The following is an 18,511-nucleotide window of genomic DNA, read 5'->3' as shown; positions in this document are numbered from 1 at the left end:
GTACTGTTTACAGTCAAACGTTTTCATGCACTGTAGGCTCAATTTTTGCTTAATCAAAAATCCGAGAAACAAGTTTTGTGGAGGACGGTCTGGAGATGCTCTGTAGCAAGTTTGGTGACAATTGAGCAAAAATTGTGGGAGGAGATACATTTTAAAAGTTTTACAGTTATTGAAAAAAACAGAGTGATGGACTTCATAATTTGTAATAAGTTTAAGTGGACAAAAGTTTCAGCAGTATTGAGGCGACATTGTGGTGAAGTTTCAACACTGTAGCATCTACCGTTGGTTTGGTAGGAATTTTTAAAGTTTTTAAATTTAAACGCTTATTGTGCCCCCCCTAGGAGGGGGGGGCACATGTCCTTGGAGTTGAGTGAATCTGGCATGGGACTGAACCTTTGTGCAAAGTTTGGTGAGTTTTCGCCCATGGGAAGTATGACTTCCTTGGAAGAAGAAGAAAGAAAGAAAGAAGAAGAAGAATTCCTAGGAATACAATAGTGTCCCGGCAGCTTAGCTGCCTGGACCCTAATAAGTGAACAGAAAAATGTATACACAACATCTCAGTTTACATGAGCGAAAAGGAGTAGGAAGAAGTATAAACTTGTCTAATCCTACCCCTATAATTGTTTATAATTGTTAAACCCTACATTGTTTTAACATCTAGGTAAAAAAAAAAATTAAAAAGATTTTCTGGGATAAAGGGGCAGATTACATAAGATTCTTCTTCTTTCTGCTCCCTTTTGTTGAGATTTGGGAGGTTTTTGTTTTTATTGTAGCTTATTAAAGTGCAAGATCATTTTTCTGACTGATTTATTGTCCGTGTATCTGCTTTCGGAGAAGCGGAGAAGTTCCGCTTCTTTCCCCCGTCCTCCGCCCGTTGTCACCGTTGTCACTTTGTTGTCACTTGTAGCCGCTCCACAGAGCCACATGGCTAATTAAATATGCACGTGCTGACCATATATAGTTGTATATAGGCGTTCTGGGGGCGGAGTAAGAGGTGTGTTCACGTGTGCACCACTCTTGGGTCCGGTGTGATTTATTGCGGAGAGTTGTGCGTACGCACAGTTTCATAGATCTGAAAAAGGTGTAAATATTTAGGGTGTACGCCATTTTCGTCTTTTTGCCGTACGCAAATATTTAGTAGCAGTTTTACACCCTCTTTGATAAATGAGGCCCCAGGACTGGTCCTGAGGACGGCTGCTTTATTCCACATGATGTGACTGATCTCAGTGAGTCAGTGTGTTGCAGCTGATCTGTGTGAAGAGCAGAGAAGAACAGAGTCATTGATCATGATCCTGATCCGTCCTGTCACTGTGATCAGATGGTTTCTATTAGAGCTCCTTCATCCACTCACTGCTGCTGTGGCCATAGGCGTCATTTACGCTGGGAACGCTGGGGACATGTCCCCACCACTTTTTGTCAAGAACAATTTTGTCCCCACCACAAGGAGGCAGGTAGCAAAGGGAGCAGCTTCATGCTCTCTCCGCGCCGGTAAAACATCAACTCCACTCGTCTGTACTCGGTTTTCCACACACACACAGGTCTGTCTCTAGCTCTGTATGTATGGATGTGTGTGTGTGTCTCGTGTGCAGACGCAACTGACAAATATTTATAGACGGACAAGCAACAACTTCATTACCGGTAATCATCATTTTATTTTGAAAATTGACCGGATTCTCTCGCCTTTTCTGTGTCCGACTTCCTGTCTGTTACGAGCTGTTCTATCCAGCTTGACAACGGCGCTCGCGGCTCGCGTGAAAAATAGAACAGACGCCGAACTGAAGCGCGACAGCGGATTGTAGCCTACAGGATGAGACAGCATCCGATATATGCTTAATATGTTTGGGTGCAGGGGCGGATCTAGGTTCATGGGAGATCCGAGGCCTAGCCCAGAGGAAGGAAAGACAAAGATCTGCCTTTTTTTTGTCTTTGACTGTGATAGGCCTACTGGAAATTTCAACATATCAACGTTAGGTAGACAAAAGCATTGTCCTGAAGGGTCCACAAACAGGTGTTACATCATAAAAAGAATAAAATATAAAACATGATCATAAGCTACTCAAATAAAAATGAGTGCATGTAATCCTGATTGACATCAGCCTCCCTACCCACAGCATTACGCTTTAAAAAAAAAAGAAGGAAAGAATCTGAATTTAAACTCAATTTGTCTGACTTACATTTACAACTCACAAAAAGTTAGGGATATTTGATAAGAATGTCCCTATAAAAAAGTTCTGCTACAGTGATATTCTATCATGAGGCCTTTTAAGTAGAAGGATGCAATGGTCATTTCTTTATCTCAAACAAAAGCTAACAACAGTGGTGGTTATAGCACAACAAAAATCTCAATGTCTCAATAACTTTGTGTTGTCTTGGTCTCATGATGTCACCATGGTAACATGGTGGAGAGGAGAGGGAGAGAGAAGAAGATACAAATTGCCATTGAAGCAGAAGATTACAACTGAACCACTAAATCAGATGGTGCTTGTGATTTTTGTACTGTAGTTAATCAGCTTGTTAGAGAACAGCATGTTATTCAATAAGGACTGAAACATTGAACAATTGGACATGTGCATTCAAAAATTTAGAGAAGGTTAAATGAAGTTCACCTGTAAAGGTTATAGTGCATTTTAGGTGCATTCTGAAATTTAAGGTCTGACAGTGGAAAGCTGTCCCTCTCTGAAGCAGAGGACGAGGCAGCTTCACTCCCGTCAGTCTTCACAGGCAGTCCACAGTTTTTTTTATTTGTTTGTTTGTTTTTCTTGTATTTAGGGCCGGCCTTTTTTTTGTTCGTGTAATGATTGAATACCGGCCATTATTTGATGTAATGATGCGGTATGCTATTATAAAGTAACTTCAGATCACATAATCACTGCTAAGTGTGCGTCCCCCCCCCCCACCCCCCACCCCTCAATAAACAGTTCCGACGTCCGTGAGACTGCACTTCAGACTGGTGCGGTCAGCGGAGGGAGACTGACATAAAAACATCTAATTTGTCCCTTCACGATAAAGTTAGTAACGTGTCTGTTTGGAGCAGCTGCTGACAGTGACAGTTTCCTCATCACTAAACCTGAGCCACCATCCGATCCTCACTCACGTCGTGACGACGGGACAAAGTCTTTTGGACATATATTGTATATTCTGTGTTTTTCCTCTCTATAACCGTCCGGCGGAGAATTAAAAAAAACAAAACAAAATGCCCGTGAGTCCAGCCCCATCGGGTCCACGGTCCAGGCTTCCGGGGGGGGGGGGGGTTGCATATGGTCATTGTCCCTGTAGTGTATTTACAATATATTACTACAGTACACTGCCCTCGTGTGGTTATCTGGGGCCATGACTGTTCTGTAACGTGAGTATTTACGTGCTGTGGATGTTCAGTAAAGAGTCCCCCTCTTCACGCTCAGTTCGGTCTCCGTTTGTGTTATTTCCCACATCAATATATTACAGTTTGGCGACGAGGATGGGATGCTAAAAGAAAGAAAAAGCATCCCGGAAGACGAGAGACATAAAGTTATGAACGGCAGATCACAAGAAAAGACAATTGTAGCACCAACGTGAGTGGCTAACAAACAAGCTAACAAGCTAACGTGACTGCAAGTTATTAGCAAAGGGACGGACTGCAGCAATGGCCCTAATCGGCAGTATATCGGAATACAAAGAGGGTAAGGAAGATTTTGAATCTTACCTGGAGAGACTGGAACAGTGGATGGTCGCGAACACTGTGGCAGATGAAAAGAAAGTCAGTGTTTTCCTGTCGATAATCGGAGCGGATGCCTACAAACTTTTGAAAAGTATACTCCTGCCAGATAAGCCAAGTACGAAAAGTTATGCGCAACTCACCAAAGCACTCAGCGACCATTACAAGCCGAAGCCACTGGTCATCATTGAGAGGTTTCGATTTCAGAAGAGAAATCAACAAGAGAGTGAATCAGTGAGTGACTTTATAGTAGCTCTGAAACAGCTGTCTACTAACTGTGATTTTGGTGCTCACCTCGATGATGCCCTCCGTGATAGGTTTGTGAGTGGACTGAGATCAGAGGCAATACAGAGGAAATTACTGGCAGAGACTAACGTAACTTTTAAAAGTGCATGTGACACGGCACTGTCCATGGAGATGGCTTCACGCAACACGTTGGAATTCTCTGGGAGAATAAAAGAGAGTGGAACAGTTAATCGAGTGTACAACCAAAATAAAAAGGGAGATGACAAACGGAAATCAAGTAACACAAGCTACGGCAAGAGTACACCCTGGCAAAGGAGCAGCGTGGATGACAAGCAGCAACAGCTACATCAGCCCTGCTACAGATGTGGAGGTAAGCACCCAGCCACTGTGTGCAGATTTAAACAAGAAAAATGTCACCATTGCACAAAAGTGGGACACATTGCACGCATGTGTAGGAATAAAAAGACACAGCAGAAAACTCATTATGTCGAACAGGACGCTGAAACAAGCCTGGCAGATGAGGATAATGAAAATTCATTTGGACTGTACACAGTATACACAACTTCAGATGGAAATAATGGCTATGTGGTTGACATGAACATTGAAGGCAGGAACATACCGATGCAGTTGGACACAGGAGCATGTGTGTCTCTTGTGTCAGAGATCATCTACGAGAGATCACTCGCTCACTTGCCACTTTGCCCATGTAAAATACCGCTGTCTACATTTTCTGGAGAACCCATCCCAGTTTTAGGGAAGGTGATGGTGAATGTAAAATATGAACAACAAGCAGCTCGAGTACCATTGGTTGTGGTGAAAGGCGACCGACCAGCACTACTGGGCAGAAATTGGCTCAAGAACTTTAAACTCAACTGGAAGAAAATACTCCAAGTCAAGGCAGCAGGAGATGTGACTGACCCAGAAGTGGCAGCAATCCTACAGAGGCACAAGGCAGTGTTTGGGGAAGGCCCCAGCACCATTCGTGAGTTCAAGGCTTCAATCAAGATGAGGCCAGGTGCACAGCCAATATTTAGGAAAGCAAACCAAGTGCCATATGCTCTAAAAGAGGCTGTGGAAAAAGAACTCGACAGATTAGAGGCTATGGGAATCATATCAAAAACAGACAAAAGTGAATGGGCTGCACCTATAGTGACTGTGCCGAAGGCTGACAAATCAATACGGATTTGTGGAAATTACAAAGTGAACATAAATCAGTGTGTGGAAGAGGAAACTTATCCATTGCCCAATACTGAAGATCTTTTTGCAACGCTGGCGGGAGGCAAGCTGTTCACTAAACTGGACTTATCACATGCCTATCAGCAGTTGGAGTTGGATAAGGATTCAGAGAAATACCTTACAGTCAACACACATCGAGGACTCTACACTTACCATCGACTGTCATATGGAGTCTCAAGTGCCCCGTCCATCTTCCAAGCAGTGATGGATCAAATCCTACAGGGAATTGAGCATGTGACCTGTTTCCTGGACGACATCTTAATCACAGCTGGTTCAAGAGAGGAACATCTGCGCAAACTGGAGGAAGTGTTGAGTCGTCTGGAAAAGTATAATGTGAAGGTCAAGAAATCAAAATGTAAGTTCATGACAGACACAGTGGAATATTTAGGTCACATTGTTGATAGTGAAGGTCTCCATCCCACAGAAGAGAAAGTGAAAGCCATTGTGAACGCACCGAGTCCCACCAACATCACAGAGTTACGTTCCTTCCTGGGACTACTAAACTACTATGGCAGGTTTATGCAAAATCTGTCCATGCAGCTAAGACCCTTGCATGAGCTACTGAAACGAGAATGTGTGTGGGAGTGGACATCGGAATGTGAGGCTGCGTTCAAAAGTGCAAAAGAGCAACTACTGCAGAGTACCCTAGTGGTTCATTATGACACCAGAAAGCCTTTGAAACTAGCCTGTGATGCTTCGCCTTATGGTGTCGGCGCTGTTATCTCCCACGTGATGGAGAATGGAGAAGAAAAGCCCATAGCATTTGCATCTCGTACATTATCCGAGGCAGAAAGCAAATATGCTCAAATAGAGAAGGAAGCCCTCTCTATAATTTTTGGAGTGAAGAAGTTTCACAAATACCTCTATGGGAGGAAGTTTACTCTCATTACGGACCATAAACCGCTCTTGGCAATCCTTGGGCTGAAGTCAGCTATCCCCACACTGGCCGCTTTGAGAATGCAGAGGTGGGCGCTCATATTGATGGCCTATAACTATGTAATAGAGTATCGCCAGTCTGCAGATCATGCAAATGCAGACGCACTCTCACGGTTGCCAAGCAGAGTCAGAGATAGCACTGCAGAGGAAGGAAAAATCTTCTATTTCTCTATCATGGAGGATTTACCTGTGAAAGCCAGCGACATCGCACAAAGCACAAGCAAGGATCCGGTGCTCAGCCGAGTGAGGGAGCTCACTCTAAATGGATGGCCAGGTCATGCAAAGGAGGAGACACTCAAACCATTCTTTATGAGAAAAACTGAACTATCAGTGGAACAAGGATGTGTCCTCTGGGGAATGAGAGTTGTCGTCCCTCCAGCTCTCAGACCCAAGCTGCTACATGATCTTCACCAGGGTCATCCTGGAATGTGTCGCATGAAAGCTTTGGCAAGAAGCTATATGTGGTGGCCTTGTCTGGATAAGGACATTGAAAAAACGGTGCAAGAGTGCAATGCATGTCAGGCAGTGAGACAACTACCAGCAGTGGCCCCACTGCATTGTTGGAAATGGCCAACTCGGGTGTGGCAACGGATACACATAGATTTTTGTGAGAAAGATAAACAGCATTTTTTAGTCCTTGTTGACAGTCACTCAAAATGGTTGGAGGTGGTTCCCATGGCAACCACAACATCAGCTAAGACTATTGAGGTTCTGCGCAGCATTTTTGCATCTTACGGACTGCCTGAGGAAGTGGTTTCGGACAATGGGCCGCAATTCACATCCAGTGAATTTAAGCAGTTTTTGAGAGGTAATGGCATCAAACAAACCCTGGTCCCAGCGTATCATCCAGCTTCTAATGGGGCAGCTGAAAGGTCAGTACAAACCGTCAAATCCTCACTGATGAAGCAAGTGTTGGCAGATAAGGGGTCTGTTACATTGCAGCATAGACTGGCAAATTTCTTGCTGATGTACAGAAGCACACCTCACACAGTAACAGGTGTTTCACCAGCTGAGTTGTTTCTTAAGCGTCAGCTGAGAACCAGGTTTAGTCTTCTGAAACCAAGTCTCGCTGAGACTGTTGAGGAGAAACAACACACTCAGAAGAGATACCACGACAACAAGGGACGAAACAAGTTGAGGATGTTGTCTGAGGGTGATCAGGTGCGTGTGAGAAATTTTCGTGAAGGAAAGGAGAAATGGATCAGAGGAACAGTTGTAAAAAGACTAGGACAGGGGTACTCAAATACATTTGTCGAAGGGCCAGAATTTTTCTTAACAGACACCTTGGGGGCCGCACATCCAAATAGGCCTAGATTGAAATTAAATTAACCTTTTTCCTCTAATAATTTAAATATTTTTATTTTACTTGTAAGCACATCATTTTTATTTATACACTTCATGGTGTTTTGTATGATATAAAATGAAAAATCTTGACATTATCATATCATCATTTACATATCATGCTGGAGCTTTACACTACTGACTTGTATCCTCAGACATGCCCTGTGATTTTCAACTTAAATATGACCTGACCATCACAGGACATGTCTGACTCTGTTCTGAGGATACAAGTCATTGGTCCTGAAATGTGTGTTTCTCTTCTATAATACACATTCTACATCTCGGAGGCGACGTCTTTCCACACACGGGCTTCCTTCACCTTTCAAACGAGGCAGAGCTCAGTGGGAAACAGTAGGAGAGACACAGGCCGAGGGAACCGGGACACAACACCGGGGGAGAAGCAGGTTGTGCAGCTGTGCACCGCAGACGTGCACGGAAAAACAATTGCGTCTCATCAAATGCGCGCGGCTACGGCTTTTGAGTTGTGCGCGTGCATGACGCGCGGCTACATTGAATGGGTTTGAGCGCGCGTGTAACGCCGCATTATGTAATAATGACGCATTATGTAATAATGTAATAAATCTTCACGTCATTATGTAATAACGCCGCATTTTGTAATAATCTGCCGCATTTTGTAATAAAAATCTTGAACGCAATATGTAATAAACTTTGCCGCATTTTGTAATAAGTTGTTACATTTTACATCACTTATTACATATTGCGGGTGTTACACTTTTTTATGAAAAAAATGTAATAATTTTGTGCATTATGTAATAAACCACCAAAATGGATGTCTTAATTAGAAAAAAAAAACATTAGGACCATCAGAATAACACTGACTTTAAGCATACCAGCATGCATGAATCATAAATATGAATTCATTTCTAAAACCAGTAGGACGGTCAAATCTAACTATCCATCTATCTATCTATCTATCCCACTGACCAGCTCAACCTGGGTGCTCCCTGAGGGGCACGCCACCAGATGCGCATTTCTCCGTGCCGCTCGGCAGGCGCCTCGGCCCCTCAGATGTGTGTGTGTGTGTGTGTGTGTGTGTGGGTATGTGTATCATGTGTAGCCCGTATGTGTGTGTCGCCTGTGTGAATGTGTGTGTTAAATCTCGCTCGCGCTCTGTTAAGATGAATAAACAAATCGCTGCAGAGCACGAGCCTGGCACAGAGGTGCGCGCTCTGGCGCATCTGGCACAATCTGTTAAAGGAAACTGGCTCCGCTCCGCGGCTATTTCGCGTCCGACGTCTATGTTAAGCACATGTTTTTATTGATATTGTAGCGCCTGACCCAACGTAACTATACAACAACATAACACAAACTTTATCAGACAGCTCTTACTTCTTCCTCTGCTCCACCTCACTCACTCACTCACTCACCTACACATGCACACAGGACCCTCAAACTCACCTTTCAGTTGTGCAGTATTATTAATAATGAGCGATGAGTATGTAAAATAAAAAAATTTATTATAAAAAAAAACATGACATCATAATACACACATGGAGAGGAGAGTTAAAAGACCATCATACTTTTTACTGGACCTCAATCGACCAAGGGAAAGTGGTATAATCTGATATTTTAGATCGGAGTTTTGAAAAAAGCGTCAAATCATCCAGCCCTCTCCCTCACGTATTTTACCCGGGCGGCGATGCACCATTCTTGGGGAGCGCTCTGGCAGGGCCCCCTCTCTGGTTCTCCGGGCCTGGAGCTTCTGGGACTGGTTCTCGTTTTACAGCTACTGCTTGCAGATGATGATAATTTTTCAGTAGTAATGTAAATGGATCAGCTGGGCAAATTTTGATAAAATGTTAAATCTGGTGAAAATCAGAGGCAAAATCACTTCCAGCATCATCAGCCCGATGAAATCCCACAGCTCGACCCCCCCCCCCCAGCTTGCCCCAGCTGCGGCTCCGGGGGCGGTGATCCCAGCCGCCCCTGCCGCTGCTGGAGCAGAGCTGGACCCGGCCTGGAGCTCCAGTCGGACCGTGGTCCATGTCATCCCTCCACAGACGAACATGACCCGGGCGTATTATTGTCGGTGGGCAAGGGGGGAGGGAGAGACGCGGAGCGGTTACCATCCGCGTGGGACCCGCTGTCGGAGGAGACCGCTCTGCTCAGCGGGGAGGAGGAGCAGCGTGTATTATTGTTAATGTTTTTTCTAATTAAGACATCCATTTTGGTGGTTTATTACATAATGCACCAAATTATTACATTTTTTTCATAAAAAAGTGTAACACCCGCAATATGTAATAAGTGATGCAAAATGTAACAACTTATTACAAAATGCGGCGAAGTTTATTACATATTGCGTTCAAGATTTTTATTACAAAATGCGGCAGATTATTACAAAATGCGGCGTTATTACATAATGACGTGAAGATTTATTACATTATTACATAATGCGTCATTATTACATAATGCGGCGTTACAGCGCGCAAAAGACGCTTCATCTGAACGGCCCCCCATGCATGATGCACACACAGTTGAACCAAGACGGCGGTGAAAATCACCCACGGTGTCTGCAGACAGGCAGGGAAAACCCTGCCGTCCAGCCCGCTCCCCACTCGCGCATGGTGATTTGGGTTCATCAGCGTTTCTGTATCCCAGTGCAGCGCCTCACAGGCACACACAAAAGCTCCGCACGTGTTTCCATGTCCCAGCGCTTTGACTTACAGGCGCACGGAGCCCGAGAAATACAGTATACACTAACTATGTAAACTAGTAGAACTCAGTCGCGGGTCTGATTGGAAGGTTCGGCGGGCCGGATGCGGCCCACGGGCCGCCTATTGAGTACCGCTGGACTAGGACCTGTTTCTTACCTGATAAATGATGGAGTGAGAGAGCGCACAGTTCACATTGATCACCTGTTACTCTCACATGAAGAAATTGTAGATTGCAGCAGCTCAAGTGATGATGCTCACCTGACACCACATCTGGATTCAACACAAAGCAGCAGCATCACGGAGGCAGAAGGAAGGATTGCTACTCCGGCAGTACCAGCTTGCTCTCCAGTGAAACCTGCAACTCTTCCTGCAAGACTCAGCACTACATCCCGTCCACACTCTCCAGCACATCATGGAGATACACCAGTGAAACAGCGGCGCCGGATTCATTTTAGAGGTGGGGGGGCCATGGAGGTTGTTACGGGGCATAGATTTACACACTCACTGTCGGTGAAATAGTCATTTGTAGTGTCCGGTCGTGATGCGTAATACCAGCACAATGCATGCGTAATCCCCCTCCGCCAGCGTCTCCCAGACCGTCATGCCTACCGTAACTTCTCAAAAAAAAGAAGAGAAAAAAAAGAAAGCCCTATACTCCGGTCTCCTGTGCTGGTCTGGCTGCAGGTTTAAGTAAATAAAATGTTGTGAATACACCTCTTAAAGCCCGTTTGAGCAGTTTCTATAAACTGCTAGGTTCTCAACGACCCGACCCGGTCCGATCCGATCCGATCCAGGTGTTGAAGCCTGGACCTGATGCAGCCGGACTCACGAGCAGTCTCTCAGCTGGACCACGGCAAAAATAAAAAAATAAAAGAAGCCCGTGGTCCGACCTGACCCAATTTTTAATCAGAATTTTAATAATAGAAAACATAATTTGTGAATTTGAGATCTCTAAAATATTAGTAATGTTACTTTTACCATGCATTTAGTTTTTCTGTAGGTAAATTAATCATCATGGATCAAGCAGAAAATCAGCCTTTGTAAAAGCCGAAGTAACAGTTTATGAGCACTCAGGTCTGTGGCGCATCAGTCTGCAGCGGCTACTTTTCACCTCTTATTCTTGTCATTCATGTTTTAATAATAGGAACAATGCTTAAGGTCAACGTCTGCTTAGACAGACGTTTGGACTTTATGTAGCTAAATAACTTTGTCTCAGTCCGTGACTGTGCTCGCTTCATAAAGACAGCTGTTATAGACCACTCGTCCAGCTGTGGCCACAGGAGTTATTACAATGTTTCCATTTTGTTGTTTTCTGCGTCTCTTCTTTTTCTCACAAGTTATGGTTTTTACTGGCAAAACGAGCCAGTTAGAAATGAATAAAGGAAAAGAAAAAATAATATCCAGGAGACTTTGTCCCGTCCTCAGGACGTGCGCGAGGGAGGATCAGCTGGTGGCTCAGGTTTGGTGATGTCATGGCTGTCAGCTGCACATCTGTCAGCAGGTCCGCTTGACCGCTCCACACACACTTCACAAACTTTAGGAATAAGCTAGATGGTGATTTTGTAAACAGACAGTGACATGCTGGAAATAAGCAGACACCATACTCGCCCTAGTTAATATTGATTATTGAATTACTGTACGTAACGTCATAAATCTCTCGCCGCTGTAGTCCGGTTCATCACCTGGCATGTACGTCATCTCCAGGTGAAACGACTGTAACAGCTGTAAAACACCTGGAATTGAAAATAACTAAAGGCATATCACCAAAGCTGAACTAGCCTAGGCTATTAACACTTAAGGTTAAATTAATTCATCTTTTCCTCGCATTTTTTCAAAGTAAACTTCCCTTCGCTCACCGGCAGAGCAGAAGTTGCACTTTCTGAGATGGTGCACTTGGTCAGAGACGAGACGTTCTAATATTGATTAATTAGGAAGGACTTTGACTTGGTCCACAGTGTTTGTGGATGAAGCCTACAGGATGAGAAGGTGACGAAGGTGAAGGTGACTAATAAGCGGAGGGAGGACGACGGAAGCCGGAGAAGCTTCGTTCAGCTGTGCATTCACGTGGGCACCATATGGCCGGAGAGACTTGAATTGGGACTATTTAGCCTACTGGGCTGCACTACAGACAGAGTAGCATTAGATTTGATTTTAAATGAAAGATTCTTCTAGCCTATGTTTTATTTGTTTATTTCATTTGATGTGGGTGGGACCGGGGGAATTATTGAAACCGGCGGCCTATGGTGATCAGTGACCGGTAGAGCAGGGCAGGGGCGTAAAGTGGGGGGGCCAATGGCCCCTTGGCCCCCCCCATTCCGGCGCCCTTGCAGTGAAACCAGCGGAGCCCGTGGCTGTCTCAGCCGCTACACAACAACCTGGACGTCGCTTTCCAGATCGCTTACGGGTTCCACCCAAAAGACTGAACCTTTGAAAAGCAAGGAAACCATATCTTTTTTTGGATCAAGTGTTCTGATTATCCCAGTTTCGGAATAGTTAATTATTGGTAACAAGTTGAAGATAATTGGTTGTTGATAAGCAGCTGGAGTGAGAAAAAAAACAAAACAAAAAAAAAACAAACGCAGTTAAAATTTACAGAAGAAGACTCTTTGAGTTTATACAAAGTAAATGGTTGTTACAGTATAGCTGAGTTAATTGCAGTATTTTGAATTTTGGGGGTTAATGTTTAAAGGGGAGGAGTGTAGTGTATTTACAATATATTACTACAGTACACTGCCCTCGTGTGGTTATCTGGGGCCATGACTGTTCTGTAACGTGAGTATTTACGTGCTGTGGATGTTCAGTAAAGAGTCCCCCTCTTCACGCTCAGTCCGGTCTCCGTTTGTGTTATTTCCCACATCAATATATTACAGTCCCCACCACTTTTCAAAGTAAAGTGACGCCCTTGGCTGTGGCTCCTGTGGAAACCTGCTCACAGCCTCATTCTTCAGCTTCCTGGGGAGTTTTCTTCAAACAAACACAAGTTGTGTTCACACTCAGTGTTTCTCACTAAACTCTCTGTTTCACTGAGCTCTAACAAACGTGTCTTCACCTGTGCCTTTCCTGGTGCATTGTGGGATATCTGGGCTGGTCAGCTCCACCTGTTGTGTCTTCATCTTCTTTGCTGTGACGTGTGTTTGTGCAGCTTGAGAGTCAGAGAGTGAAAGTGTGTGTCTCACACTGCAGTGACATGACATGGAGAAAAGACATGATGAAGTGTTTCCTCCTGGTCTCCTCCTGCTCTGTATCATCACTAGATAAAGACTCCAGCTCCTTCTTCTCTGTGCTCAGTCTTCATCCAGACACAGGGCCGGCTCTAGGTATAGGCGATATAGGCGGTCGCCTAGAGCGCCAACTGCTGGAGGGGCGCCCCAGTCAAGGGAAAAAAAAAAAGATAGTAATAATGATTTATGTCCGCTGCGCCCCCTCACTTTGTGTTTTCTGTGTAGAAAAAAAAAACCCCAAACAAATAAATAAACAATGACAAACATGTTCCTAAATTGTGTATAGTCACACACACAGCAGATACCTGTCTGCAGCAGGAATGCTCTCAAGCCGTTTTCTTGTTAGAAACGCCACATTTTTTATTAGATGTGTGGCACAAATGCCGGTGCGTTTGCGCGACCGTCTCGATATGTTTTTTTTTTGTTTCGTTTTTTTTCATATTTCGGAAATTTACGCAGTAAAAATGCGGTTCAACTACTGTGATTGGGAGACTCTCCTCTTTCAAATACGCACGGCCGCACGCCCTTGACGACCTGTCAATCAGAACAACTGTGAAGCGCTTCGAAACAGCAGAGTCGTTCAGAGAGAGAGAGAGAGAGAGAGAGAGAGAGAGAGAGAGAGAAGCAGTGAGGATGATGACGGTGCTTCAGAGGTTTAAAGTTCTGACTCATTTGATGAGGAAGATTATGAAAAAAGAAGAGAGAGTTGAGACTTCAGCCTGCTCAGACAGCAGGGCCAGTGGGCCACAGCTCCAGATCAGCTCCAGCTCTGTATTCAGACCTGCTGAGCTATCAAACTAGTTTTTTTTTTTACCTCTCAAACAGTACCACAGTGACAACACATTTTTTTTTTTTTTTTTTGTCTATTTAGTTGATATTTGGAGAAAATTTCTCATTTAGGACTACACACATCTCATGAAGTTTGAAATGTAATGTGAAGTCAATATTTAGCTTCTGTTATCCCACATTTGAGACATTTGGTGAGAATGACAGTTAGGACTAACATTTATGCTCAAAAAGCAATTTCACAATTTTTTTCCACACTTATGGCCTTATATCATACAGTATATTCCACTGCTTTTGTGAAGCCCAGACTTCTGTATACCCATTTCAAGCACCACAACAGTTTGTTCTCATGATTGTGAAGAGACTAATTTTTTCATGTCTTCACCCAGGATTTACTCTTCTTTGCAATTTTACTGACTGTTGTGCAAGTTGTGTATCTCAGGGTCAGAGGGGACATAGAGATACACTGCTGTGTTATCGTTATGATCATTATGATCATTGTTGGGGGGGCGCCTGAGAGTAATCTCGCCTAGGGCACCAAAATGGCTAGAGCCGGCCCTGTCCAGACATACCAGCCTCCATGTGAACACAGTGATAAAACAGTGTGTGTGTGTGTGTGTGTGTGTGTGTGTGTGTGTGTGTGTGTGTGTGTGTGTGTGTGTGTGTGTGTGTGTGTGTGTGTGTGTGTGAGAGCAGTGGTGTAGTGGTCCCTGGAGAAGTGGGTATACTCTAAATTTTTTTTAAGTAGTCCAGAAAAAAAGCCCTGTTTTAGAAACAGTGACATGTAAGACCTTATTTTACCCAAAAAATCCGTCATTTCTACTTGCTCACTATTATAAAATGATCATGACTTGATTAGGAGCAGTTTGTAGTTACTACTGGTCACACAAGCAGCCTGGATGAATGTATTTATCATGAGGCAAACATGGTGTTTCAGTTATTCATAGTTTATATATTTAAAATCTGAAGTTGACAATGCATCCTTGTTCATATTTCATCTTGAATAAAACACACAAATCATTCTCTTTGCCAAGGGCAACATTACTTTCACACACTTATGTGTCATTTATTCCCCCAGAATGTATAAAATTAGCCTACATGAGCATCTGGAATCTGAGGTTTTTTTCTAGGCCTTTTCCCGACCAATGTTCTTTATTTTTGTTTTTTAAACAGTTGCTCCCTTTCACACAAAGGATACATGGAAATAATAAGCTAGTGGTAAAAATAACTTTAAAAAAAAGAAAAAAGTTTGCCATTAAATATTGGCTTTTATTCATTGTCTGTATTGTTGAGGCTCTACAGTTAGATACCATTGAAGTAACTTACACTTTCACTGATAGAAAAGTGTTTTATGTCCATTTTCCTTTTGTTTGACATCCTTATTACCAAGCACAGACCCACAGGCAGAGCGCACACACACACGCACACACACACACGCACGCACACACACACTGTGCTGTCAGACAGACAGACAGACAGACAGACAGACAGACAGACAGACTGACTGACTGACACAAACACATGTAAATGACACCACTGATGTTAAAATCCGTCTAGCTAACGTGACCCAGGCAGAACAGATGATGAACATGTTGACAACATTGGCGGTTGCAGATTGAAGCACCGTGACCTCCTGTCCCGTCCGACCAACGAGCAGGTAACTTTTACAAGCAGACGGAGTGACAGCGGGGACAGCCAATCACATGTACGTTAGCGAGAAACGGCCGAGCCAATCGGAGACCGATATTCAGGTTAGAGGCGGGACTTCTAGCAGAGACCGGCTGTTAACCCTTTGTGCACATCAGGGGGATTTAGAAGTGGTTATACGCAATCCTGACTGAACAATAAGTAGGTATACGCCGTATACCGGCGTACCCCCTCGACTACACCACTGTGTGAGAGCCATGTAATGTCCATGTGTGCATGCTGACAGAGAAGGTGCTGCTCTGACCCCCCTCCTCCTTTCAGGGTGGAGCCTGCTGGAGTCCAATTCGGTCCGGCGAAGTGTAAGTCTGTTTTTACTTTGAGACATTCAACCATCTTCACACTGTCACATCACTGACCTCATGAGTCTTCATCAAACTGTCAATAACTGATCACATGATCAATAACTGCAGCTGTGTCTTGTTCTCTCCATCAGATTCCTGTCCACTCACAATCGACACAAACACAGTGAACACAAACATCAAACTGTCTGACAACAACAGGAAGGTGACACGTGTGATGGAGCATCAGTCATATCCTGATCATCCAGACAGATTTGACTACTATCCTCAGCTGCTGTGTTCAACTGGTCTGACTGGTCGCTGCTACTGGGAGGTCGAGAGGAGAGGAGACGTTGATATATCAGTGAGTTACAGAGGAATCAGAAGGAAAGGACACAGTGATGACTGTGTGTTTGGAATGAACGATCAGTCCTGGAGTCTGGTCTGCTATGATGATGGTGGTTACAGTGTCAGGCACAATGGCAGACTGACATCTATCACCTCCTCCTCCTCCTCCTCCTCCTCCTCCTCCTCCTCCTCCCCCTCCTCCTCCTCCTCCCCCTCCTCCTCCTCCTCTGTCTCTAACAGAGTAGCAGTGTATGTGGACTGTCCTGCTGGCTCTCTGTCCTTCTACAGAGTCTCCTCTGACTCACTGATCCACCTCTACACCTTCAACACCACCTTCACTCAACCTCTCTATCCTGGGTTTAGATTCTTCAGTCCTGATTCCTCAGTGAGTCTGTGTTGAGTGCATCAGAGTCTCCTCCTGTCACAGAAACCTTCTCACTGTTGAACAGACAGTTCAGTCTCTACATGTCTGTCTCTGTCTCTGTCTCTCACTCACGTTTTCACATTCATGGATTAAACCAGTTGATGTTTTAAACTCTTCTCAGTGATTCTTGTAAACTTCTTCCTCTTCCTTTAAAGATGGAAGCGTCGATTATTACAGGACAAAAACCACGGTGACTTTTACTCAGCTGCTGATGAAGGACGAGGCCTAATATCACCAAGCTAAAAGTCTCTGAGCCGCCAGCGTCACTGAGGAGAAAAACACATTTTAAACACATTCACTGTTCATGTTCAACTTTACAGGCTGTTTGTGAGCTGCTCACAGCTAAACACACACAACAAGAAACACAACTGGAAACAAACATCATGTTGTAGAGACACTGAATAGAATGAATTACATGTGATTTATTTTTCTTTGTGGTTTTACTGAATCAAATAAAACAATGTGAATCAGTTTTATATGTGATGGACATTTCCTGCTGATGTAGAGCAGCACAAAAACCATCAGCTACTAATCCTACCAGACAATGATTTTTTCTGTTACCATGACGCTGAGTTCATGAAGTTTGTAGATTTAAATGTATCTTGACTTTGAGACTGATTGTTTTTTATTATATATTTCTATAATTATTACCTAACTGCTGTTTCTTGGAAACTGGAGCCAATTAACACTCATGACTTCATTTTTGTTTATTAGTGATCATTGATTGGTTCATGGATTGTTTGGGATTTGATTGGCCGTGCACATTCCTGTTGGACGACACATGGTTGTATGGTTTCAAGCTGACACAATAAAATATAAAATAAACATGAACTCATGTTGAAGACCATGTTTTTTATTTGGCAAGTCTGACTGTAGCAGGTGACAGCAGGTACTGTGCGTACAATTTTTTTGGTGAAAAAAAAAAAAAAAAAGCAATTTTATTTATTTTGAGGGGGTGTGATGAGGGTGTGACAAAGATGCTTGTTTGTAACAGGCTAAACGTGCTGAGCTCGTTGATTGTTAACCAATCACTGGAGGCCTAACGTAAAAGCCAATGATTGTCGTTTACGTCATTCATCTGTCACTTTTTGATTTCTGGCGCCTATTTACCTACAGTCTATGATATTTACACTAAGCTATGTGATGATTACGCCCGGTCCAGCCTATAGAAATGTCAAAAAGACAGTTGAGCCTTTTCCAGGCATTTGAAAAAAAGAGATCCAAACCCACGATCACAAACACGCAGCAGAGCAGCGATAATGAAGGTGCTACCAGCAGTCAGGCAGGACGTGAAGACGAGGTAGCTAGCTATGCTTCTAGCTCTTCTGCCTCTTTGGCGGTTGAAGCCGCTGTCAGTGAGGGTCCAAGCCCCGAGCCCGCCGAGAACACACGGCAGCAGCAAAGGGTGGTCAGTGCTGCTGCATATGAAGATGACCTTGGCTGTGTTAAGGCTGATGAACTCAAAACGACATCCGATTCCGTTAAACTGAAAGCCATACAGTCCAGATTCAAGCCCCCCAGAGGGTGGGTACCCCCAGCTACAGTCATATGTGGGAAGCAGCGGAAAATACCGGAGGAAGTTTTTGATGAGAGTATTTACCCCACTCTGCGTAACAGCA

At 44.0% G+C, this 18,511-nt stretch overlaps 1 protein-coding gene across 1 annotated transcript in view; it reads left to right on the top strand.

Moving 5' to 3' along the window:
• LOC146980441 (protein NLRC3-like) overlaps positions 1–16,868 on the top strand; it is a 140,337-nt gene extending 123,469 nt beyond the window's left edge. The window contains exon 12 of the mRNA XM_085787954.1: positions 16,276–16,868. Within this exon, the coding sequence (XP_085644080.1) occupies positions 16,276–16,868 (593 nt within the window). The remainder of the gene's footprint in view (positions 1–16,275) is intronic.
• Positions 16,869–18,511: the final 1,643 nt, after the last annotated feature.

The sequence above is a fragment of the Trachurus japonicus genome, chromosome 9, assembly GCF_045865225.1.
Source record: "Trachurus japonicus isolate A0001 chromosome 9, Traja_1.0".
NCBI classification, from domain to species: domain Eukaryota; kingdom Metazoa; phylum Chordata; class Actinopteri; order Carangiformes; family Carangidae; genus Trachurus; species Trachurus japonicus.
This window is presented reverse-complemented; position numbering and strand designations above follow the sequence as displayed.